The sequence below is a fragment of the Carcharodon carcharias genome, chromosome 1 (assembly GCF_017639515.1).
Source record: "Carcharodon carcharias isolate sCarCar2 chromosome 1, sCarCar2.pri, whole genome shotgun sequence".
Lineage (NCBI taxonomy): Eukaryota > Metazoa > Chordata > Chondrichthyes > Lamniformes > Lamnidae > Carcharodon > Carcharodon carcharias.
Window position 1 is genome coordinate 107,779,156 of NC_054467.1, and position 26,664 is coordinate 107,805,819.

General features: G+C 40.9%; 1 protein-coding gene across 1 annotated transcript in view; it reads right to left on the bottom strand.

Moving 5' to 3' along the window:
* Window positions 1-17,860, bottom strand: part of LOC121274566 (collagen alpha-1(XXV) chain) — a 161,765-nt gene extending 143,905 nt beyond the window's left edge. The window contains exons 1-4 of the mRNA XM_041181932.1: window positions 17,783-17,860; window positions 17,372-17,488; window positions 16,928-16,963; window positions 13,146-13,172 (exon numbers count right to left, since the gene is read on the bottom strand). Of these exons, the coding sequence (XP_041037866.1) occupies window positions 13,146-13,172; window positions 16,928-16,963; window positions 17,372-17,488; window positions 17,783-17,860 (258 nt within the window). The remainder of the gene's footprint in view (window positions 1-13,145; window positions 13,173-16,927; window positions 16,964-17,371; window positions 17,489-17,782) is intronic.
* Window positions 17,861-26,664: the final 8,804 nt, after the last annotated feature.

The window sequence follows — 26,664 nt, forward strand, 5'->3', positions numbered from 1 at the left end:
TGGTTTGACGTGAAAAGTACATTTTATTGTCTTGCGGCTTAATTGAATTATACAACAGAGTGGTGTGTCTATACCTGTGATCAAACACTGGAAGCAGTCAGCAAATTCTGCCACCTGTAATCTACGGTGACAGACAGCCTCTCTCTTGACAAAGAGCTCAGTACACGCATTGGTAAGGCAACCATCAACTAACAAAATATGCATGGGAAAACAACAAACTGACCTGCAGACCCAAAATGTTTATCTACAAGACCTGTATGCTCAGAATATTTCTGTATGGCAGCAAAGCTTGAATACCTTACACTCATCAAGAAAAAAAGCTCAATAACTTCCATCTCCGATGTCTACGACTCATTTTCAGCATCACATTGGAAAGACAAAGTCACCAATAAAACAGTTCTTTCTAGGGTAAACATGTCAAGTAGGCTGACGCTAATCAAGCAAAGAAGGCTTCACTGACTTGCATGTGCACAGGAAGGAAGATGGCTGCAACCCCAAGGATATGCTATACGGGGAAGCAGCTTGTGCCAAGAGACCAGCAGGGCACCCAGAGCTCTGATTCCAGGACGCTGTCACAAGAGACATGAAAGCCCTCAACATCAATCACAACAAGTGGGAAACTCTAGTTAACGATTCATGCAAATGGCTACACCAGCTGCGGGCAAGGTTTTGCCACCATGATGACGTGATTTCAGAATCTTCAAAACAGATGCCCGCCCTGTAAACAAGGCATCAGCAGTGATCATCCCACACCACCAGCAAGAGGCAGCTTCATCTGTGGCACTTGTGGCAGACATTGTCTTTCTAGAATCGACTTGTGCAGCCATCAAAAGGAGTGCAGTAGATAATCTCATCCATCCTCACCAAAGTTCTGAGGCTGCATTTCCATCATCTCTCACAGATGGAAGGATGCCAGCCAGGTCAAATTGAGAATCCTACCACTCATTTGAGGGCTAATTACTCTTTAATCTTTTACCATAGTTTATCTTGTCTGGTTTTCAGCTGTGAGGTCCATAGGAGATCCACTGTCAGGCCTCTGTCAATGCAGCTCTCCAGCTGGCATGAGGATGTGGGTTTTGTGACTTCCTGTTTCCTTCCTGGCAGATATAAAGCACAATGGGGGTTGAGGGATGTCCCTGGCCTTTGTTGGAGCTGCAGGAGGTTGTGATATTCCATTGCTCATTAGCCATAATGAGAATAGATGAGATCATAATTGGGTCACACTTAAAGAAGTGTCTCACAGATATAATTTTTCTGCCTTGCAATAATAGCAATGGCATTGCTTGAAGTCATTCACCATTAGTTTTCTAAAAGGAAAGATTTGCATTGAAATATCTTCCATATTCTCAGAGCAGAAGAGGGTGTGGGTGATCATTGTGGGTGATCTATGATTTAAAGAACCCTGCGCCTTCTGGATTATCAAAACTCCAATTACATTTCAATCTCCAAATTACGTTATGCAAAAATAACACACAAACAAGTGGAGATTCAATAATTCAGTGCTCCTCATGTGACCATCATCATGAGTCCCGCATGGTGTATTGCCTCTCTGGTGCATGGGCCCCTCCAATTCTGGCCTCTTGCATAACCCTGATTTTTAACGCTCTCCCGCTGGTGTTCATGCCTTCAGCTGTCTGAACCTGAAGCACTAGGATTCCTTTCTTAACCATCTCTGCCTCTCTACCTCTTTTCTTTATAAAGATCATCCTAAAAACCAAGCTTTTGGTTACCTGTTCTAATACTTCCTTGTGTGGTTTGGTGTCAAGTCCTGTTTAAAACACCTTGGAATGTTTTCCAATTTAAAAGGTGCTATATGAATGCAGGTTGCTGTCAGAAACTTAGAAAATTAATGGTTCAGAAGGAGGCCATTTGGCTCATCGTGCCTGTGCTATTGTTGGTTGAGTGCTAAGTATTGGCCAGGACCCTTGGAGAAACTCTAACCCTCTTCAAAATAGTGCCATGGGATCTTTTACATCCAGCTAAGAGGGGAGAGGGGAAAGGAGCCTCAGCTTATTGCCTCATCTGAAATATACGTAGTTCCCTGGGCCAAAAGGAGATCAAACATTCTCTCCTGGACTGCTATTGAAATGTGACACCATTAGAGATGAAAATCAGGACAGATGTGCAACGGGCAGTTGATCCAATATCTCCCCATTTACAGTACCAGTAAAAAAGTTAAAAGGCCCCAAACTGTGTAAAATAGACATGTTAATGCCTCTGTTAAGGTAGCAAATGCATTAATGGCTTGTATGATAATATGTTTGTTTGGGTCAGGTTTCTTGTTTAACTATTTTGAAATTTGTTGTGACTGATGCACAGTGATGACATTAATGTTCATTCCTGTGTTTCCTGCCCTTACTAGGATGTCCAGGATCATACCTGCCAACAATCTCACTTTAAAACCGCACAATTCTTAATGCGCAGTAGTCTGAACTAAAGCAGTAAAAGGCAATTTTATCACAAGTAAAATTGACAAATACTTTTTTCCGTATTTTTAAAAGTTTTCTTTTTTATTTAATTTTCTTGTTTTGTTATTCCTTTGGTCCGCCAGACCTATACACCTCTGCTGCTGAAGGAATAGGTGTACTCCCAGAATATCATGAATAATTCCTGTAGCTGGTCACCAGGAAGTATGAGAGTCCATTAGGCATGACCTTTCTCTTGTGTGGAGAAGTTGCTCTTTACTCTGTGGCTCTCAGAATTAGTGCTCCAACACAAAGCTTGAAAGCACCCCCAGCAATTCTTTTTGCCTTGCAAGATATGTTAGAAATGGAGATTTATGTTACAGTACTGTTTTTCTAACCAGATTCCATCTGTGAGCTAACTCCTGACCAAATGACTTCAAACTCTTCATGAGAGGAAGTTGCTGATGAAGTCTGATTAAATCATGATGAAGAACATTAAGTAACTTCCTCTCATCAAACATTGGGTTCCTTTTCAATATCACCAATCTCCTTGTGTCTGATCAACTGGTGAACTCCAAAACTGAATTAAAAATCCAATAATATCCAAATTGGATGGACTTGGAAAAGACTGCTCTACTGGAAAGATGTAATGGAATTTTTCCTTGTTCTTTAAACCTTCTAAGCATGCACAATATCTCATTATCTGGATGTAGTCATGTGAATACCATACTGGTAGGTAGCATGCAGACGATCAGCATCTCCCTCACACCATGTGAATTTTTTGACAGTGACAGCTTAGTGTCTTAAAATATTATTTTATTCTATAGTGTGTGCATTTGATCTCCTTGACATTTTAATAGTGTCTTCAAAGTAAATCTCCATAGCGGTGTCATGAGTTATGTCTACAACTGATTTTCCTGACAATCTAGCAATACAGGCATGTCCAATTTCAGTAGCAGTGTAGGAGTAAACAAATGTCCATGTGGCCCAGGGTGCTATGTATCTGATCTGTTTGGTTTCTAAGGCAGGCTGGAACCTGAAAATCTGTGGGCTGCAATCCTCACAGTTATGTCAAGATTGTTCCCACTAGTGCTCCCCTGTGCTGACTGCTAGAGTTTGTGGGGTTATGTATCTAATCGTGGGCAGCATTTTCCTGTTGGCTGGGGGGGGGGGGGGGGGGGGGGGGGGGGGGGGGGGTGGCGGGCCCCACTTGCCGATGCGTAAAATGATGGGCAGTGACGTCGGGCATGCATCCTGATGTCACCGCGCGTCATTTAGATTTTCAGTTAGGCCACTTAAGGCCTTTAAAAAAGTAATTAACACAATTAATAGACCTGCCCATCCAACCTTAAGGTTGGTGAGCAGGCGAAGAGCCTAGGCAGCCTTCAGAAAAAACATGAAACCTCATCCACAGGCAGGATGAGGTTTCATGAGGGATTTAAAATGTGTATAAAGTTTTTAAATATAAGTAATTGACCTGTCCCTGCTCATGGGACAGTGTCACACGAGGGGACGTCAGGAATATTTTTTTCTCTCTTTAATAAAGTTTTCAAACTTGAGCACTTTGCCTCAGGGAGCTCTGTGTGCTTTTACACGCGCATGCACAAAAGAGCGCACTCCCGGCTCGGGGAATACACCCCCACCTGCACAGGTAGCGCACAGCGCTTCCAGTCGGACATCATGCTGGGTCGGCCTTAATTAACCCGCCCACATAAAACGGCGACATCCGCCTGCCCGCACCCACACCCGCACAACCCCCCCCAACACCTCCCCGACAGGGGGAAAAGTGCTGCCCCGTGTATAACTAATTTATATGGGACAGGCAGGTGCCTGCACCCTTAGAGGCATCTCTCCTGCACCAGCCTGCCCAAACAGTTGGAAAATCTGGCACCTGCTCAGCATCGGGCAGGGCTGGTTAGCCATGTTCCTTCTTTGGTGATCCAGGCCAGTTTTTTGACTGTGGTGGGATCAACTTAGGCCCATATGGAGGTCTGTACACCTCAACTCACTGGGCTTTCCCTCCTCCTGCACTGTACCAGGTCCTGATTAACCCAGGAAAGCAGGAAGGCTCTACCCTCCCAATGTAATTATCCCCTTGTAAAGCAGGCTAGAGTATTTTGGAAACAGTGGACACCTGGCACAACCTGATCTCTGGAGCAATTTCCACTGGAACAAGAATCTGGACCACTTCCCAAGGAAATTTGGAGCCCTGTTCCCTTCTTCATATTTGTATTAGAGAAGCTTATCAAAAGAACTGAAGGTGTAAATAATAGGCAAGCAGACATGAATATAATTATGCAACTTTCATATATTTGTATTAGTTTCAGGAAAATAAGAGATATTGGCTGCACCTAAAAAAATAAACAAATTTGCAATGTTGAACCAGTTATTGAGAATCATTTTTAACTAGAAAGATGAATGGAATAGGCAAGAAACTGGGTGCTGAATGATATTGACTAAAGAATAGAAGGTAGCCAAAAGGTAAATTTAAAAAAAATCAGAGACATACATGAACCATGTTACCCAGAATTCCGTAGAATACTCAGCACAGAAACGGGCCATTCAGCCCAGCAAGTCTGTGTTGGTGTTTATAGTCCATACAAATCTCCTCCCATTCCATCCAACTCACCTCTCTTTTTTCTAATGCACTCTTCTGGTTTCCCCCTGAAAGCTTCTAAGTTATTTGCCTTAATTAAATTCTGTGATAGCAAGTTCCACATTCTAACCACTCTCTGAGTAAAGAAATTTCTCCTCAATTCCTTATTGGACTTATTTATGACTATCTTGTATTTAAGGCCCCAATGTTTGGATGCTTCCAGAAGTGAAACATTCCCTCCACATCGACCCTGTTCAAGCCATATATAATTTTAAAAACATCTATCAGATCAACTCAAAGTCTTCCTTTTTTTTTTTAAAAGGAAAAAGTCAAATTTTTTCAAATTTTCCCGATAGCTGTCAACTCTCAATTCTGGTACAATCCTTGTAAATCATTTTTGGACCTCCTCAAGTGCTTCTTTGTCCTTTTTAAGGTATTAACACCAGAACTGTCCATGACACTAAGGGCGGAATCGACCCAGATTTGCGCTAAGTGTGGTAGGCTGCAGTGGCGGCTTTTCACGGTGTATCCTCCCAATCCCGCTGCATTAATAATGCATTCCCAGGAAACACAACATTTCCACAGCAGGCAGGCTCCCATTCATCTGCCACACCATCACCTCGCTGCTTCATCATGCTGGGTGCCATATTTATAGTCCAGCCATGCGCACACCTTTCAGTGCTTCCAGCCCACAGCTACTGCAAAGACGACATGGCTGTGAAAGGCAAAAGGACTGCAGCTCCCAGGTTCAATGACTGGTCCCTCGAGTGCTGTTTGGATGCAGTGGAGGCACTGTGATATCTTGTACCCTGGCTCTGGCCACAGGGTGGGCAACAACCTCATTAATCTGGTTTGGGAGGCAGTGGTGGTCAGCGATAACACCCTTCAAAAGAGGACAGCTGCCCAGTACAGCAAGAGGATGATTGATCTCCTCCGTTCTGCCACATTTTTCTCATCACTCTGAACTCACAAACCCATCAGATGTCGACAGGGCCCTCACTCACTCAAGGAACATCACCATTCACTCTCTCACACGCAACTTTATTGACCTCATCCCATCCATGGGACCACTCACCACCCACACATGCCAGACATACTTATCATCTGGCCTGGTAGGTGTCCTGCTTACACTCTCTCCATTTCTAATCATGCAGGACAAATTGACACATGACAAGGAAGGGAGAGGTTGCAGACTGGTGGAGGAATGCCTGAAATCAAGGTCCCCATGTACTTAGAAAACAGACCCATCCAGCTGGTCAGTGAGGACCTGGACTGTTCCTGTGCTGACAGAGAAGTTGGCGGTGAGAAGGAAACAGTGCAACATCCATCAGACAACCATGTGTGAGTGACGTGTCCTGTTTCACAGGCCACTGCCATGTACTAACTTTCTCTCCTTGCTTTCGCAGACACATCTGGCAAACAGCCGACAGAGTCCATGACCCAGGGCCTCCAATCATGCCCTGAAGAAACCTCTGAAGAGGAATCTGAAGGCACCCTCCTTGAAGTCCCATCACAGCGCTCACCCACACCCTCCACCAGTGCAGAGACACACACCTCGGTGGGATCTACCTTTAGAGTAGCCTTGGGATCACAATCTGGTGAGCAAATCGCACTGTCTGATCCACAGAAGGGGGAGGCAGGGACTTCCCAGGTGTCCAGCACTCAGAGGACTGCTGGAGGCCAGAAATTTGCTGAGTTGGAGTCAGACGACGAGCCTCTGGACTTGGTCGTTTCAGAGTTGCTGGAGCTGCAAAGGTAAGCTAGGGAATATCAGGAAGGGATGTCTGCTGCACTCAGATTGCAAGACACAATGGAGGAGTCCATCTGGCTTCAGGCTGAGGTGATAGTGCCGGCGTGCCAACGCACCAAGGTCAACACTGGTAGGATGGTGGCTGCCATGGAGGCCTTGGTCCAGGACGTCGCTCCTGCAGTGCTGCGCAGGCTGAACTCAATCGCTGATGCTATAGTTGGCCACCAACTGTGTGTACATGAGAGGGGGCGGAGCAGCTCAATTTCACTCCACCTACCCCTTCTTGTTCTGATAAGCAGTGTTCATGTCACTCAGATGTGAAACCTTTCTGCACAAGATAGAGGCAGATGTCTCAGTCCAGGCCCTCTTCCCTGTGCTTTGTGCAGCCTTCAGACCAAAGTGATGGTCCGGCCTCATTCTCCCTGGACACATTACTGATGCCTGCACCTCGATGGTGCTCGTCATTGCTGCCAGAATGTCGTGGGCAGGTGCCACAGAGTTCCGTCATTCTCTCTGTGTCTCTCAGTGCCTTTAAGTTGGGGCCGGCCCACATCGCTTCAGCATTCGTGACTAGTAACGCTGTGCTCCTGAAAGCAGACAAAGGATTAGGTGCTTTTAAAGTTTCATGGCTGGATATTCATGATATGACCCTGACCACAGACTGCAAGTGAGCTGCCCTCCGACAGACAAGAGTCAGACATTCACAGAGGCTATGTGAAGATCTGTGGACTGCATGTCGTCAGGATCCTCCTTTGCGTCTACATGACAGGAGCATTTCCTAGGGGGTATATGCATTGTCATAAGCCAGACTGGAGTCAAACATTCACAGATGCAATGTGAGGATCCATAGTGTCTCCTCACTGCATGTCGTCATCATCCTACACAAATCTAGCAGCTATGAGGGCCTCTCTAGTGCACCAGCCTCATCTGGCCAATGCCAGGGCCTCATACCCATCATTGTTGCCTTCGAGGACCTCCTCACCCTCATCGGAGTCCTCCTCATTGGTGGAAACCTCCAGCTCCTCCATCTCCTCCTAGCCAGCTCCTCTCCCCATTGCAGTGCCAGGTTGTGAAAGGTGCAGCAGACGACGACGATGCGTGACACCCTCTGTGGATTATATTGCAGGGCTTCACCAGACTGTTCCAGGCACTGGAATCTCATTTTCAGAATTTCGAAGATGTATTCCACCAAGTTGTGAGTTACAGCATGAGCCTCGTGATACCTTCTCTCTGCTGCAGTCTGAGGCTGCCACACAGGTGTCATCAGCCACGTCCTCTGCGGGTAGCCCTTGTCCCCAAGGAGCCATCCCTGCCGCTTCTGTGGATCCTGGAAGACTTCAAAGATCTGTGACCGACTGAGAATGTAGGAATCAGGGACATTCCTTGGAAACCGTGTGCAGACCTGCAGGATGCGTTTGTGGTCTTTGCACACCAGCTGCACATTCAGCAAATGGAATCTCTTGCGATTGACATAGTTGACCGTGTGTTGAGATGGAGAGCTGAGTGCCACGTGAGTGCAGTCGATCAAACCCTGCAAATTTGGGAAAGCTGAGATCTGGGCAAATCCAATCGCATCTTAAATCCTGGCTGTCCTGGTCTCAGGCGAAATGCACCAAGTTGTGTGCGAAGTTGTGACCTCATGGATGCATTTGTTGGTGGAGGATTGTGATATCCCCAGAGGTCACTTGTGGAGTCCTGAAAGGAGCCACTGGTGTAGAAATTGAGTGCCGCAGTCACTTTCACAGCCACTGGCAGTGGATGCCCTCCATGTCCCCTTGGCGCCAAATCCTGCAGTAGCTAGCAGATGTGACCTAGACATTCGGAGTCTTCAGTGACACTGGTTCTCGGTCATCTGCAGGAATGAAATGCAGCATGTATAGACCCTGGGTCCAGCTAGGCACTGACCAGTGATGGCTTGCTGTGGCTCTTCAGCAGCATGTGCAGGAGCTCCAGCTGCTCTTTCTTACAGAGGGTGCTGCTCCTCCCTCTGCATAGCCAGGCACCTCAATCGCCCTCTCCTCTATTGGCTTCACTCTCTCTAAGCCATGAGGCATACAGCTGGTTCACCAGCTGTAGTCTCGTGACAATTTTAAAATCTGAAATACGACCAAATCGCTCAAGAATATAGAGAATATATGAAAGTGATGAGACCCAATCAGAGATGTAAAGAAGCTTGTCAGCAGTATAGTCCACTAAAACGCTCATTAGTTTGTAGTCTGTGCCCGAGGGGTGAAAAGCTCTGGAGCACTTTGATGCCTCTGCGTTGCTTGAGTGGGCAGAGAAGCTAGAGGCCCAACTCCAATCACATCAATGTAGCTGCACCCGAACTGCCTCGGCTGAAGAGTAACGGTCACTTTATACAAGGTTTCCCTTATGCGTGGCCACTTCACTTGCCCACCCCACCCTGCATGTGCTTACGCACTATCTTCAACCGCAAGGTGACCCTTTCCCCCACCACAACACACCTGAACCACAGGGCAGCCCTTGAACACTCCATCCCCTGAGTGCACCTCAACCTTGAAGTCCAACAGGCATCCCGGGTGAGAGCGCTCCCCAACACTACTGCGTACTCACCTCCGAGTTCCCCTCAAAGTGCAGCCTGCCAAGTGCACACTTTTTATAAGCTGTTGTGAAACAAGTGGGCATGCGATCCACTGGGGATGTGATAATTCCGGCGGGCTGGGCATATAATGACATGCATATTTATTACAATGATGTTCCCAACATCCATTGGCAGGAAATGTGGCCCGCCATTGGCGGGCAGAACGGACGATCTCAAACTGGTTTCACTATGTTGTGAAACCAATTTTTGACCTTCTCGCCATATTGTCCGCTCACGCCACAAAACATATGCGATGCCAGTGGGCATGGGCGATTCCGCCCTAAGTATGGCCTGACCAGGGTCCTATACAAGTTCAACATAACTTCATTACTTTAGAATTCTACACTTTAGAAATAAATCTTCATGCTTTGTTAGCATATTAAATTGCTTTGCAGGCCTGTGATGCTGTTCTTAATAATTTGTTCACCTGTATCCCTAGATCCATTTGCTCCTCTACTCCATTCAAATTCATAATTTTTAAGCTGTAGATGGTATTCTTATTTTTCCTATCAAAGTGCAACACTTCTTTTTATCTAAGTTAAAGCTCATTTGCCACTTCATTGCCCAGTTTGCATCTTTTCTATTCTCTTCTTTTATTACATTGCATTCTTCCTCAGTGTTACCCATACACCTATCAGATATCAGAAACAGTGAGGGCCAAAAGAGGAGGTAAGCCTACAAAGGTGTAGAAAATGAATGCTAGAAGTGTTAGTAATAAGACACCAGAAATGGAAATTACTTATAGCAGGAGTGGGAATATGAAAAACATGTTAAACCCCAGAGGATGGTGATGAGTTCAACATACAATGATACAAAATGTTCAGAAAATATATAACAGACGTGAAAGGAGGTGGTGTAGCCTATAAGCAGGGACACAGGGAAGATAAAAATGCTGATCCCTGGGAGGTGGAAAGACTCACTCTTACCTGACATCTTCTGCATGAAAAGGATAAAGAGAAAGTATGGATACATTATAGAATGCTAGGCCTGTATAAGAAGGCAGTCTGCTTCATGAAAAAATAAGAAGGGTATGTAAGAACAGGAAGATTATTTTAATGGACAACTTCAATCAACTAAATGTAATTTGGGAATTCCCAGAGTTCAACTTGATAAATGAAATGCATGACAGTTTCACCAGTCCTTATGCCAGGGAAGACATGAGGGCAGTTCATGATTTGGTCATGGCAAGCGATCCAGACAACATATTGGAATTAGGAGCAATGGCACCATTAGGGTTAGTGGTGATGAGCATGATCACATTAGAAGTCAATGGAAAGGGAAATGGGTGAGGTTTAGAACAAGTGGCTCATCCATTACCACCCATTCTGTGTCCCTGCAGAAGGTGGATTTCAACACTTTGTGAGATGAACAGAATGATCTAGAGGCACAAAGCACTTTAAAGTTGAGATTTAAAAAAGTTCCTAAAAAGCAAATGATTTCATATGAGGGTAAACCACTAGGACAATGATGGGGAAGTAATAAGATATTACTAATAAGGAGATTATTAGAACAGAGAATGCTTTACTATGAGTAACTCTTAAGACCAAGACCATAACGTGACTTAAAAAGGGACCTGGAGACTTATTTGAAATGGTGGAATATAAAAGGATATAGGAAAAAGGGGAGAGAATTAGAGTGGATGGCTCCAGCTGAAGTTCTAGCACCAACACAGTTAGATGGCCTGAAGGGTCTCATTCTATGTTGTACTTTCTGCGATTGGTGACTTTGTCATATCAGCATGTCAAGTCCCAGCTGTTGTCATAGGAAGAGATTTACTAAGATTAAAAATGTTAATTTTCAAGCTGCACATCTAAGTTTCAGTACGTTTAAGAGAGAAATTTTCATCTTATCATACTAAGTCATTTTAAACTTTTATATGATTTCAAACTGCCTGTCATAGGTTCTAGATCACTGTATTAGACTTTGCTTATGGATGATTTGCGGAGACTAATTATTGTACCTTGATTATCAAGAACGACATTAAGATACTTAACATTAAATTGTAAGACTTTTTTTAAACAGCCATGCTAAAAAATTGACCTTAAGATACTGAACCAAAACTAAATTGAAGCTAATTCTCCAATTTTATTGGTTCAGTGGAAACAAGACAAACCTAGCTTTTCTCCTGTTTTGTTTAGATTTGGCGCCAATAAAAAGATGTTTGGAAATTCCCCATAAATTCAAATAGGGCACAAATAAACAAAAAAACAGCCCACAAAGAGATGTAGGTACATATACATAAAACTATATCAAAGTACACTTTGTTGAAGGGCAGGGGAAGCCACAGAACATGCTGCCTAGGTTTGAGATTAATTTTGGTCACAATAGGGTTAAGTGGAGTTGATAATATCTAAACTAAACCTTAGCTGTTTGGCTCGTCAGCATAGCAATAAACCTGTGTTTGGATCTAATGCGCTTTGAAACATTAAAAGCTTGCAGTAGATTATTTCATAGATAGATTTTTCAATTTATAATAGCACTTGTTGTTCATCTCAATTCACTGACAGATCTAATCTTCCCATTACATTTAAATAGCTTTTTGAATGATTTCCAGTCTGCTCTGCCAATATTCCTTGAAGAAGGGATTTTTGAAAGTGTTGTTCATTTTTCTGATGGTCTTTTTTTTTGGATTATTTCTCTTCAGTTTTATTTCTCCACAATAATTGATTTTACTTCATTTAATAGCTCAGCTGTAGTAACCAACTTCACTGGTAAATTAAATACAATGATAATATATCCTAGACACCTTCCTCCTCCCGGCATTCTCACTGTGCTGACATCAAGACTGCATCATTTCCTACTCTAACTTATTCTTTTCCAAAATCTCAAAACTATGGACTCCTGTCAGTCTTTTAAAGCCCGATCTTGGAGACATTAAATGATTACCTTCATCTTAATTTCTTAACATAAAGGAAATAATATCTCAATGAATCATGGAATTTCATGCCATTTTGTTTTGATGGCTTGTGGGAGGGAGAAACAAAATCAACATTTTAGGTGGGGCTTTCTGTAAATTGTTTGCCTTTAAAGATTTTCTGCAGCCAAGAAAGGGAAAAATAAATGTAGAACAGAGCGATGAATGCTTTTTCTTTTAAAACCTCTTTTGTTTTTGTGGAAGGGGTTCAGAGGCAAGCTCCAATGATTGGTGGTTGGCAGTAAGTTAAGAATATACAACTGACGTTCTTTACGATGTGGTAATGAAGAAATCTCATAAATCGTGTGCTGAGTTTATCAAAAAAAAACTGGCAGCCGATTCTGATAACTGTAAAAGGTGCTGACAGAAGGTTCAGGAAGTCTGTCATCAAGTTACCTCAGAAACAGGAAAAGACTAGCGGCTCAGTGATCACAGCAAAACCAAACCCATTCATCAGCAACACATAGAAAGTTTCGCTCAGTATCAATCATATGGCAGTGATCTATTAAGCTTAGTGTGGGTTGAAGTAGAAACTGTATCCTCCGTACATGTTTCAAATTTAAATTCCAGAGTTTTGCCAACATTGGAATAGGAAGACCAGTAACTTTCTTTTTTTAAGGCCTTTCTTTTCACATAAAAGTCCTGAAGAAAAACTTAAACCAGCTCGAGTATTTTAACTTGAAGCTCATATAATGGAGAAATTAAACATATTATACATCATACAATACTGTGTTGTCTTGACTAAATAGACTACAGTTGCAGACATAACTATGTACTAATTCCTAAACCACAGTAGCAGATTTCCTTCAGAGTCTGGGTCAAGTGTTGGCAATAAACAGTTTGATTGCTTTTTCAGTATTGATATAACAATATTGTACCTTTTGTCCTGGTGGCCCCTGGGGTCCCTAGAAAAACAAAGGCACATTAAGGCATTATTTTATGGTGATAGCAGCGTAAATGATCAATCTTCAAAATCTAACCATGTAAGTGTTTCAATGAGACTTCTTAAACTGCTTAAAATGTTAAGGACACAGGAACCTAATGATTATAGTCATATGAATGTTCCAAGGAGAAAAGCTATTTGTCCTGTGAATAAAGTCAGTTGCTGAAATGTGATTTTGGTTATAACTTCGCCCAATGGAATTCCAAGCAGTGACATGCTCAGTTCACCAAAGATACCTAATCCATTCCAGTTGGATCCAAGTGGCAGCTTGCGACACTGCATTCTTGTTTGTGAAAGTGCTGAATGAGCCTTTGTCGTATTTTTCTTGTTAATGAAGTAAGCATGGAAGACATTTGGTTAAACAGGAACATATGTCAGTCTCAATTACGACTCGATTATAAATTAGATACAGTAGATTCTTATTTACCCAAGTCCAGTTATCTAAGAAGATTGTTGATTTCTGATAGTACAAAAAGGCCTTCAACTGAATGCAGTTGTTCTCCTCTCAGGTTTGCTAGAGTTAACCATTTTACCAGATCTTGAATGAGCTTGCTTTCATTAACTTTGCTATTTCCAGCAGAAAGAATTCATGAGTCTCATGAAAACAGCACCCTGTGGTCTAATAATCACCATACACCTGTTGCACACACTGCAGAATTTCACATTTGTATGGGAATGAAAAGGTTGAAGGAGGTAGCACAAGTAGCTTGATTCTTCTGAATAAAGATTGTTTTCAGGGTTGGGAGCTTGATTGTGTGGTTGCAAAATTCTACAGGTAATCTAGGAGAAAAATGACCCTTGCTCAGCTCCTGAAGGGCAATACTATGGCCATTTATTTCTCTTTTTTAAAAACACAGTTTGCTAGATGGGATAAAGAAATCAAAAACACATCTTTGCTCAGTGTAATTCTTTCAAAAAAGGTGATGGAGGTACTCCTGTTAGTGGACATCTGATTCTGGCTAAAATAGGAGAGTTACATTGCAGCACTAATGTTACAGAAGAATACAAGTTCCGTGGTAAACTCTTAGAGCATTTGGCAACTTCTTTTTTCAAGCCAGTTCCTTCAAAGACTCTTAACTCAGTGTCAAACTTTAATGGGTGATGAGGCGATTCTTGTGAAATATTGGAAATGATGCTGTTAGAAAATGAAAAGAGTGGTGATCAGCTGCCGGGGAAAGGACTGATGTAGCCAGTTGCATTTTCAATTGATAGCTGGCACAGTCCCTTTCAGAGCAGCACAATGTCATTTCTGAAAGGAAATTTCTCCAAGTCAGGGTCACATGGATTGCCCTGATGCTACTCAGTCTCAGACAATGGCATTAATACTCAGTAGAAATAAAACAAAGATGAAACAATTTCAAAAATATGTAATGGAGAAAAGCTTAGGTGGAGACTGACATTTCAAAAAAATATATCACAAGAGTTTTGATGGTGTCCCGATCAAACATGTAACAGCCCTCAGATTGCAATAGATGGAATTCAGCTCGCGGCTAAACCACCGAATGGAGCCCCTCAGTAGCTGAGCACTGGTTCCTCTTAAAACATGGAAATAGAATACTCTTTCTTGGGATATGGGAATAGAAAACTGGCACCATTTGGCATTCTGCTTCCTGCGTACCCAGCTTTGCAGTGCTTTTACTGTCAATTATAGAAAATTCCAAGGTCACAGACTTGGTAGGATATCTGCAAATGTTTTTGCAATGCACTGGGATGAACCGCTAGTAAAATGCAGCATTGAACCGACTGCAACTGTCCCTGATGAATATGACCCCAAGATATTTGAGTCAGACACTAGTTGGCACAGCAAGACCTGTGATGGTAAGCAGCCAGTAACTTAGAATAACAGGATAAATGGGAGTACATCTCATCCTAATGCAGCCTTAGGAATGTTTATACATCCAAATGCAAAAGTGAATACATAAAGTTAAGATCTTGAAACAATGTTATCAACATAATCATAGGATGACTGGTCAGTAAATTGGTTTTCTCTTTTCTGATTAAATTTATCAAAATGATAATAGTTCCAGATGCTTTTTATAATTGTCTGATATTTGAAAAGCACATTCCCCTGTCCCTGCCATATTCTTAAGATAAACTTTTTCCACCAACACTGAAGGAATTGAATAAATAATGTTACTTAGCAACACACCATAATCAATGATGAGCCAAATGTTGTTCTGCAAGATTGCCAATTAAAGCTTTAGTGGGTCTTAAAGGTTGCACAATTATTGACAATTCAGCCAATAAAAAGCTGAAGTATTTCTCCTAATGAATTTAACAAACTAATAAAATAAACGGGCTTAAACTTTCATTAAAATAGCACATAATTAACTTTCATATAAATGCTATTTTTCACATTAAGTTGAAGCAACAAAATAAAGTACCATTAAAATTTATTAGTGGCAAATTGACTGTATTAGTTGTATGACAAACAATTGGATTTTGGTAGAACAGGTTAACCAGTAACAGGAAACATTCACTGCATTGCCATCACTTGTGAAGCTCAGTATATCTGACTTTCCACCTTTGTACAATATTTAAACCCTGAGAGCCAATCGAGATCTATTGATCACAAGGGATAGAGGGAAGGATATTATTATTTCCTGGAAGCAAAGAATAATAAATCCAGGAAAAATTACATTATTTAGTAATACAATTGTCGGATGTGACTGAGCAGGGCAAAGTCCCAAGGAGTGGAAAAATTTCAACAATTGATAATTGTAAATAAATAGTAAAAATTAATCTCAACTTTAGATGATGTGCATTAATTCTACAAGCTAATCAAGGTCAAATTGAGTCAGTTGGGTGGCTGTGACTTCAAGGTCCTCCAAGAAGCAACAGTTATTCATCCCATCAAGCATGCACCTTCCACATACCATGTAGAGTTTATTTCTAATATAACCTAGGCCACATATTTAATCTCCAGATTTGGTGGGGTGGCAAGGGTTTCCTAAATCCTAAACACAATCATCATAAAGTCACCAAATTCATCCATTATAATTAAGGAGAATTTCCCTTGTCCCTTTCCCCATGATCTGAAACACCTACCTATTGAATCAATGGCCAGGATTTCCCGAGCGGGGGGGTGGTGGGGGCCCACTCATCGATGCGGGATGACGTCAGGCGGAACTTCCGATGTCACCCCGCCTCATTTCAATTTTCAGGTCGGCGGGGCCTCAGCCGAATCAGCTGTGCACCGGCTGACCTGTCAATGGCCAATTGAGACCATTGGGAAAGTAATTACCGTAATTAGTGGACCTGCCCGTCCAACCTTAAGGTTGGACGGGCATTGGAAAAAGCATGAAACCTCATCCATGGGTGGGATGAGGTTTCATGTAAGTTTTAAAAAAATTAATAAAAGTGTAACAAAAAGTGTTGGACACGTCCCAACTCATGTGACAGTTTCACATGAGGGGACACATCAGGGAAATTTTATTTTTCTGTTTTTAACATTTTTTAATGTGAAGCCGATCTCCCTGAGGCAGCACTTAGCCTCAGGGAGGTGAGTGCGTTCTTTCGCGTGCATGTACGCAAAAGAGTTCATTCTTGACTCAGGGAATCCTCCCCACCACCCGCCCACACAGGGAGCACATAGAACTTTGCGGACATCACGCTGGGCGAGCCTTAATGGGCCCTCCCACTTAAAATGGCGGAACTCCCCACCCCCCGGACAGGGGGAATATTCTGCCCATAATACAAGATAGGTATTTCACTCACCGTTAATCCAGTTTCACCTCTTGATCCTGTTTCCCCCTAAAACCAAAACATAAAATTTATTTAGTAAATTTTACTAATGTTAATATTTGATAAGTAGCTATCTTGAAAATTTGACGTCTATCAGCAACATTTTTTTTTAGGATCAGACACATATTCCCCTTCTTCCTTTATTGAGTCTCACTGGACCATGGAACAGTGCATGCCTCAGGTTTCTTTCAGTGCTGCTCTGAAACCAGGTGCTAAGGCCTACACAAGAAGAGCCACGGAGCCACTGCATTGCTATCACTTGTGATCACTGTGAATTACCCTTTCTGCATCTTAAGAGATATCTGATTGCTGTGGGACACCTCCAAATGTCTGCATTGAGCCCGTGTCCTACTGCTCCATGGTGCATGAAACAAAACTATGATATAAAGTACTGAAGTTAATTTGATGAATTCTTACAGGTGCTCCTGGCATTCCTCGAGGACCATCCTTTCCTGTGTCACCTGGAGGACCACGTGGGCCTGGAGGACCAGGAGGCCCTGGTGGTCCAGGTGGCCCAGCTTGACCTTGATCACCCTGGAGGTTGGTGAAAAAGCATGTGAATAAAAATGATGTGCATTAGATAGTCAGTTTGGTTATTTTTATTTACAATGACAAAGTCTCTAGGGAGGGTATTTTTAGATTTATGATCAACGATAAGTAATTACAGTTAAATTAAAATTCTAATGATCGATGACACTGAGAAAATTAAGTCAACAGCAAATATGTAATTACTTCGAATTGTAATGCAAGTAAAGAAAATCAAGGAGAAGTAAGAATAATATTTACAGTAAAGAATGTAAAGAAGAATTCTACAAGTGCTAGCACTACCTTCATGAGACGTCGCTTAATAAACTGCTGATCAGCCGACAGGAACCCATGATTGACTCTTGGGTAAGGAAACGCCATCTGATCAGGCAAGGAAAGTCAAAGTTTGGAGGTCAGAGGTCAGAAAGGTGAAGGAGTGGCAAGGGAAGGTTTCAAAAGAAGGAGGAGAAACAGTTAAGAGCAGCAAGTTAACATTTCTATCAACGACATACAGATCAGGCTGGCTATGAAATCCATGCCCTATCAATACCACTACATAAACACAATATTAAGCAATGGAGACAGAAACTGGTGGAATTAATAATCCAAAGCTTGATCCATCTATCATCAAATTGACTAAATGTTTAGCTGTGAGGTATCAACCCATTCATTTGCTTTCTGTCTAGCTTTCTATTCGTCTAATACAATTATCTCCAAATCCTAGTACCAAAAATCTGGAAATTAACGGTAATATGTGATTAGCTAAATTTTCCAATTGCCATTGATAACAGGATAGTAGGGTCTTTTGATATCTCAGTCATCCCTGCCCTTTTGCAAGTCATTCCAGGTCCGGGTAAGGGTCCCATGATCAGGTTTATGAGCCATGGCCAATGACAGAACCAGTGAATCTTTGAGGGTGATAGCAGAACTAGAACTGCAAGGGACAACAGCTACCTATACAGGCAGAGGATCTTCCAGGAAGAGGACTTCTGTTTCCTTTAAACACACATGAAGAAGGCACCTCATATCTTCTTTTTCTTAGTCATATTGCTCATTGAAATTGAAGTTTGGGGCTCCTATGAGCAACTAAAGAGGAAAGTGGCAAAATAAGCAGAGAACCTGCTCTTAGGCAGATTAATACTACAACATTGGTATTACTTTAACACGTTTGATATCAATCAGAAAATCTACACTGGTGAATCCTAGACCCTGTCAGTAAAATACTTAGTAATGTTGAAAATCCAACCAAAATATTAATCACCAAAAAGTGTGGTCCATAAGTGCAGTGATGTCAAAAATAGTCACTGTTTATCTCACTATATCATTACTATATCTTTTAAAGAAGTGTCAATCTAATAGGTTCCTATCTTATGTGTAGTCATATCATTTTGCTGGTCTCAATGTAAAATTGCATAGCTCACTGTGTCTATTAACTGGTAGATCAGCATGGATTTCACATACCAAACCATTAGGATTTACAGCGATGCATTTAGTCAGACATTAGTCCAGCATACTAATTCTGTGCTTAATCAAACAAAAGGATAAATACAAATATTACAGCACATGAATTTAACCCTTAGACCCTACTATCAAACATGTATTGGTATCAAACAGCCAGCCAATTAAATGGGAACATTTTATTTTATTTTAATCTTGAGAAAGTTTTGTTCAGAACCAAATCATGTATAGTTACTAAAAGAATAATTTTATCAAGACCATGACTGCTTCAATAATCAGAATTGGAATAGTAAGACATTCCTCTTTATCTCACGTGAATTAAAGCCTACTTGAATGCATAATTCTTCATTATCTGCTTAAATAAAAATCATTTAATTTATACACGTTCACTCTTGATTCGTTAACTGCATTTGAATAATTTTGTATCTGGAGCTGACTATATAGAAAGATCACTCTGCATGATGAAGTTTCTCTTTTGTTTTCCTGGCTGAATTAAAATACAGTCTGTCTTGAACAACTTTATTTCACTTTATCTTTGTTCACCCTTCAAACCATCCCCCTCTCCATAATAGAATCTCTTCCTTTCCCTCAAGTGCACCCACACTGCTCTTAGACTGTAGGATAAGATGGCCGCTTATGGTTGCTCTATGGAGGCTGTCAGTCGTCTTTAGTGAAGCAATCAGTCAGAGCACTAAAGGGTAATAAAAGCAAAATACTGTGAATATTGGAAATCAAACAAAATCAGGAAATACTGGAAATACTCAGCAGGTCTGGCAGCATCTGTGGACAGAGAAACAGAGTTAGCCTTTCAAGCTGGATATGACTCTTCTTCAGAACACTGAAGAGGAAGCATATTCGACTTGAAACGTCAACTCTGTTTCTCAGGGCACTTGAGGTGTTAAACATCCTAATTAAATTCACTCTGCTGGGAATAATATTTATTCCTTTAGACTTAAACCTTATCTCATACATGCCAGTACTAAGGAAGAGTTCCCTTTTAATTTTAAAGACTTTTATATTTAATTAGCCTAATTTTTAATAACTGACTTTGTATGGGTCATTAAGGGCAGAATTTGAATTACCTGCCCAAAGTCAACGGAACTTCGGCCACTCTCCAAATTTTCCGGTCCCGCCCATGACAATGCCCACTGCTGGTGGGACCAGGAAATCCCGGCCTAAGCCTTATTCAATTTAAACAATTACAATAGTATGCTGGTTGAGGCCTGACTGAGCACGCACACATTATCCACAAACCTTGACAGTGAGGATCTGATTACTGTGCAGAGCCGCCACTGTGGGGGACCCCGGCAAACCCTGGGAACACAACACAGTGTAGAACAAACAAGAAAAAACACAACAAAACAACACAAGGTTTCCACATTGCAACATATAACAGGGCATGCAAGCTTGTTACTTTCTCACTGTTATTGCCGGAGTACCACAGCTTTACCTACTCCACCTCTGGAGATAAGCCAAGATTCTGAAATAACTTTCCCGAAAATGGCCAAGAATATTTTGTTGAAGTTATCCTGTGGTAGCTTTCCACAATTTTTTTTTTTAAACTTGTGCCATTTGCTTAATAGTTTTCTTTATTGGGTTGAAGTTGTGCTGCATGGTATTAACCATCCCAAGCTGGGAGGGGAAGTAAATAAACCTGGATTCCTATCCAGTGCCCAATGCTAGAAATGCATGAGTACATGTCAGGTGAGGCCAGAATTAGAATGAGCTTTACTACACTCCATGATCAAATAGTAGGCCAACACAGTAAAGGGGTGATTGAAATTTAATCTGCCTGACATGTAATGGAAAATAAAAACCGGATGGGATATTGAATGGCAGGTGATCTGACCCTGTCAATTTCCTACCAGGCAGATAAGGACTTATTCTTAAGTCTAGACTCATATATCATGTATTGGTAAATAGTTAGATTCATGAATTGGATCTTGTTTTAGTCAATGCCTTCAGGTGAGCAATGGACAAAAGGATACCTAAGAACAAATAGAGGAGAACAAAGCAGGTGATTGATGGCTTCAACAGTGGTATTTTCTGAAGAAATGTCAAAAAGCACTAAACTGGAAAATAACCTACATTGTTGCAAGTATAATACTTGCTGTATTACAAACATTTCTCATATAATAGGCAGCTTTTCATAGCTGAGATTTCAGAACTTTGCTCTTCAGGAAAGCAACAAAGACCCTTTCCAAATAAGGTTATAACAAGGAGATCGACATGAATATTTGGAATCATCAGGGAGGCTTCATTTCAGAATCTAAGCACTGTCCCCTGTCACCTCAAACTTGTTTACAAGTGACATTCCAGTAAAATTTGTTGAAGTTACAATTTGAGCAGCACTTCTCATCAATAGCCTATAAATATATCAATCTTAATTTGCATATCAAGCCCATCTTAATTTGCGTATCAAGCTCATTCAACCTTAAGATTATTTTAAGTCATTGACCCAACACCTGCATATTCCAGAGACAAAGCAGAAGCCAGTTAAAAGCCTATAATTCTTTTTTATTTATGGAAATCATCTTCTATTGGAGACAAGATTGTTCATCAGCTACAAAAATTATCTTCAGCATCGATCACTTAGGCTAATTTGCCATTATAAGACACCATGATGTATATTCTTTAATTTAACATTAATTATTTACAACATGGTGCAAAACGTTAACAATGGCATTTCTTTGTTTTCTCATTTTCAGCCATTTATCATCTTGCTTGCTTGCTGAAATTCATATAGGTTGTAACTCTCTTATTTTTGTCGTAAAAAAAGTCTTGTAAAACAGATGTTTCAGAGGACAAACCTTGAATTGTCAGGTTTGGAAAGTGTATCTAATACAATAATAAATCATGGATTCTTCTACAAAATATTCTTAATTTTTAATCTGCTTTCAACATTTGTAACCATTGAAAATTTTATAGTGAAAATTGGAACTTTGTAATAGATTAGGTCTGGCTATATCTAAAAATAGGTTTCTGACTTACATGTTGTGCTGAGGAACAGCTTGGCAGTGTTGAGATTAGCAATTATCTATCATTTTTTTCAAGACAAATCAAAAAGCAGCAAATCTATATTAAGGAATACACCTTTTAAGGTTTCCTCAGTTGACCCTTCAAAGTGAGTGAATAGATGAAAGGACATCTTTAAAACAATTTCTCCTTATTTATTTTTATTCCCTTCTCCTGCACTTGATCTCCTCATCGAGTGGAGCCAGGTTACTCGTGCCCAAACCTTTGGAGAGCCTGTTCTATAATGCCTGCATTTAATAGGAGAGTGGATGTAGGGTGATTTCAATGCTTTCTGATTTTCATTGTTGCCCTCTGTGGAAGTCTCCTGGAAAGTCCATCTGAGATTGCCAATTTGTCACTCACTTTATAAGTGAATCATGGACACAAACTCGCAACCTATTCAGTGATGCATTGATTGGTGTAGCAGTACATTATCATCTTCGCTGGTAGATAGTTTAATGATCAAAAGCTGTTAAGTGCTCATAATTATCAATTATGGATATTGACAAGGTTGCATGAAAGAGAAAGAGGCTAAGTAATTAAAATGCTAAGTTGTTACTTATGCCTCACTACAAATCACTACTACAGTAGTGAATTTCCATGAAAAAGTCACTTTTTAAGGTTTCCTTTTTAGAGCCTTGAAAGTAGATCATTTTTGGGTGTGAAACGGTGATGTAATAAGCTCCACTTTAGAGTTTATCTTCTTCTTAGCACTAATGTCAAGATTGCTTTTATTTTAAATAGCAGCTAACATTTTTTTAAAAAGCCTTGTTGAGTAATTTACAACATTAATTAAAAACTATCTTTGAAGAATTATTTTAGAAGAATGACCCTTGAGTTGGGTTGTAAATGATACTCTGTCTCATCTAATGCTCCATATTGATATTGTACAAGTATTCAGGAAATAGCTTGTGAAAGGTAGTCCCGTGCTGCCAGGGATACAAGCCAGTTGCAGTGGAAGTGCAGCCAATTTTTTAAACTTTCAATTATAAATTTAAAAACCCTTTACGTGCTCCACTGCATTACCTTTTCATTTCCATTGCTTGAAAAAGCTTGTTTAAACGATCTGACATGACAGGGACTGGTGACAAGATCTTGGTGTGTTTGTTTCAATATATACAAACAAAGCCTCACCATTCCTCATTCAAAAGTGATGTGAGCAAGCACATCTCACAGATTGATACTGCACTGCATAGCACATGAACCTGGCTTTAAATTCATAAATTTTAGCACCATATTGTGACTTTATTACTTTCCATTTACATTGAAAACTGATAGACTCCATTGGCACTGACTAGACATGTGTTAAAATGTATGCTTGTTTTATATACGCTTTTTATATGGATACTCCCAAAAGGGACATAATCATTCACAGTATATCATAGTACAGGATGGTTCTATTATTTTGCACTTATCAAGAAAAATCCAATAGTTAATGGTAGTCTGGAATGTGCTAAATTTGTTTCTCCTACACTCCTTAGTCAGAAATTTAACACCTATGGTATTTTAATTGTGCATTTCTTGAGGATGTCTTGGTCTGGAATGTGCTTTATTTGATTTCTATACTTCACATTGGAACAGATTGAGGAGGTAGAGTTTAACTAAAACTGTGAGGAGTTGTGAATTGGTTGCAATTTAGTGACATGCACTGCGTATGGTTTGAATAAAAATAAGCCTATAAAAGAGTCAGATTACAATTATTCAAAGTTTGCAGACCACAGACTGTTTTTGGGACATATCACTGCAATTAATTTTAGTCTGGGTATTATTATGATAATTAGGAAATCTAGGTAGATGAAGTAGAGTGAGGACCAACTCTGTTACATTTGTAAATTGAACACAACAAATATATAAAAACCATTAAACATCATTTCACTGGGTTAATTAGATGTGAATTGGTAGCTATCTTAAATATGAATATAAAGTAGGATTCTTTGTTCATTATAATTTCCAATCAGCACTCATAAAGCAAATGTTTATTTATCCTTATTCATCTGATAATAACCGTAAAAAAACACATGTGGGGATCATTAATCCCAACCTGAATTCCTGAATCTATCACCATGGCTAAGGAGAAGATTCATGAGAGACATTTTCTATTTAAATTCTTTTTCCCTGTTTTCATCCTTTCCCTTCTCTGGTGGGGTTTACTTTCTGGCAGCCTCCAGTACCCAGCTATATGCCACCATTTTTCCTTCAGAGTGTAGATACTAGGTTGGATTTTTACTAAGAAATGTGGCCATTTCCATGTAGTTTCCTGTATAAAATAGATGAGAGGTCCTTTGCCGCAACTTTGCACCTAAAATAGTCATTGTGGTTTCTCTCCCGTGATCCCGATTTGCTTGCTGCAAGAATGATCCAATGCATTTAAATGCTGAGTGAAGTGGAGATTTGAATTAAGCGATACACCAGACAGAAGATATTGGAGCAGTGTTTATACCTCTCTCTGTGTTACGTCTTGTGGTTCCCAGAAATTTGAAATAATCATCCTTTTAAACTCAGATACTGAAGTTTTCATCGAATGTATTTCTCAGGTCACATCATGTGCTGCGGACTGATACCTTATTTGTTTCCTACACAGACTGTAGTGCAGTAATGAGTGACACTCTGGATATTTATGTAGACATACACATGAACTTATAGTTCAAAAATCACATTGGAAAAATAAAACAATATAATATCCCACTCCTTTCTTTAAAAAATGCCTCTATATATCAATATTAACTGTTCCAATCATTAATTAATTTTTAAAGTCTAAATTAAAGAAAATGAACAATCAACTCATAATTAAATTGAACTCCTTATAGCTTGTTTTCTTTTCTCAAAAAAAATACTATTCATACTATTCACAGTATCGCTTAGGTTAGGTAGGAATTGTGCCTCTTCTTCTGAGCTAAAGCAACATGCAGCAGTCAGTCTGGCAGTTCTTCTCAAGCTCTGCGTTATCATTCTGCAGCTTATCTTTCTCTTCCAAACACTCAATGCGCCTGTCTTTCACCAGTTCTTCAGCTTCCTGCTGTACCCGGTCTGCATGGCTTCTTGCATTTCCTATTTCCTCTTTGAAAAGCTCCAGCATTTCTCACACTTTGTTATTGGTCTCCAGTAAATCATTCTCTGACTGATAATGTCTTAAGCTGCATCTGCAATTCACTCATTTGCTGTCTGAGCTCAGCACTGTCATTCTTTTCTTTTTCACGTTCTTCTATTTGACGCACGTGCTGTTGAAGTTTTGGCCTGAGCTTCAGGATCTCCCTTTTAGATGCTCCTCTGCTAACTGTACAGCTGGCAGTTTCTCTTACATATGCTCTTTCTCAACATTATTATTCCACTAAGATTTAGGATCTTTAGGAGGGATTTTATGGAGCTCACAAGAGCGGGAAACATGGCCTTAATTAGGTGCAATGTAAAATTTGGATTTCCTGACGGGGTGTTGAGATGCAGAGATAACGTCATTGGGGTATTTGTGGCATGTCCAGCATTATGCCAGCCTGTGGCAGGTTCATACTTGTAATACATTTGCATGCCATGAATACTCATTAGCGTGAAACAGTTTTCAATAAAGTCCTACCCTCAAGATAAAGTCTGTGGCACACGAGAATCTCGTGGCACCCGGTTCATGATTATTTAAAAGTGGCGTGCACCAGTCGGCTTTGTGCAGCTGTGTCTAAGGTCAGCGGTTTGCCTTGTTTAACTCTACAGCACAAGGGAGGGGAGCAGGAGAATGGCAGCTTGCATGGTGGCTTGGAACTGGTAAAGGTGAGTCAGTGGTATGGGGGGTTGTGGAGTGGGGTTGGGGGGGCATGGAGGATTGGGAGAGGGATCCAGGGGAGGATAGAGGGTGGGGTTGGGGCATAGAGGAGTGAAGTGGGAAGGGCCTGGCATGTTGGGGGAAGGTAGGGATAGTCAGTCAATGTAAGAAAATGAGGTGCCTAAAGATGGTATCAGTACTGTCTAAATGTGGGTCCATCTCCGGGTGTTAGATGCCAGAGTCCTTACAGGGCTTTGAGTTCACCTACAACATTTCAATTATCCCCGCTGAGAGTGATCTCGGATAATGTCCTTTACAATGCATAGAAGGCAGGACCAGCTGAGCTTGCAAGTTCAGCCATGTCCCACAGAGTGGTGACAACAGTACTGGACACTAATATGAATATTCAATAAGGAGTGAACGCAAAAATACAATGTTGTTTCTTCCACAATAAAGGAAATGTCCCCAACTCCCTTGTAGCCATCAATGCATGCCAACTATGAGGCGTGCAAGTACATTTAGATCTTTGACTAAGCTAGTTTCAACATATAACAATGGATAAAGTGAAGCCAATGTAATGTGAAATATTTACAAGTGAAATTTAATTTGGAAAAACACTCTTTGTGCTCTCAAGTATTATATTAAGGACATCTAGTTGGGAGGGAAAGTTGTGGCCGTGATGCAGAGTGTCCTCCCTATTTGACCAGGAGGCTCTTTAGTAGGCTGCCTGTAGATGTAGCATTGTCAGCTGATGGTGGGTTTGACCAATAGAAAACTTCCATAGCCGCTAAATTGAATGTGCTTTGCATGCACGCCACTGGCACATCGAATTTTAATTGTAATTGTGTGGGAAAAGGCAAAAAGAGAGAAAGTAGAAACGATGCACAATTCTGGTTACATCATCCGAAATGGTACACTGTTGGCAAAATCCCAGCCTTAATGCTCATGCATATGTATACATAGG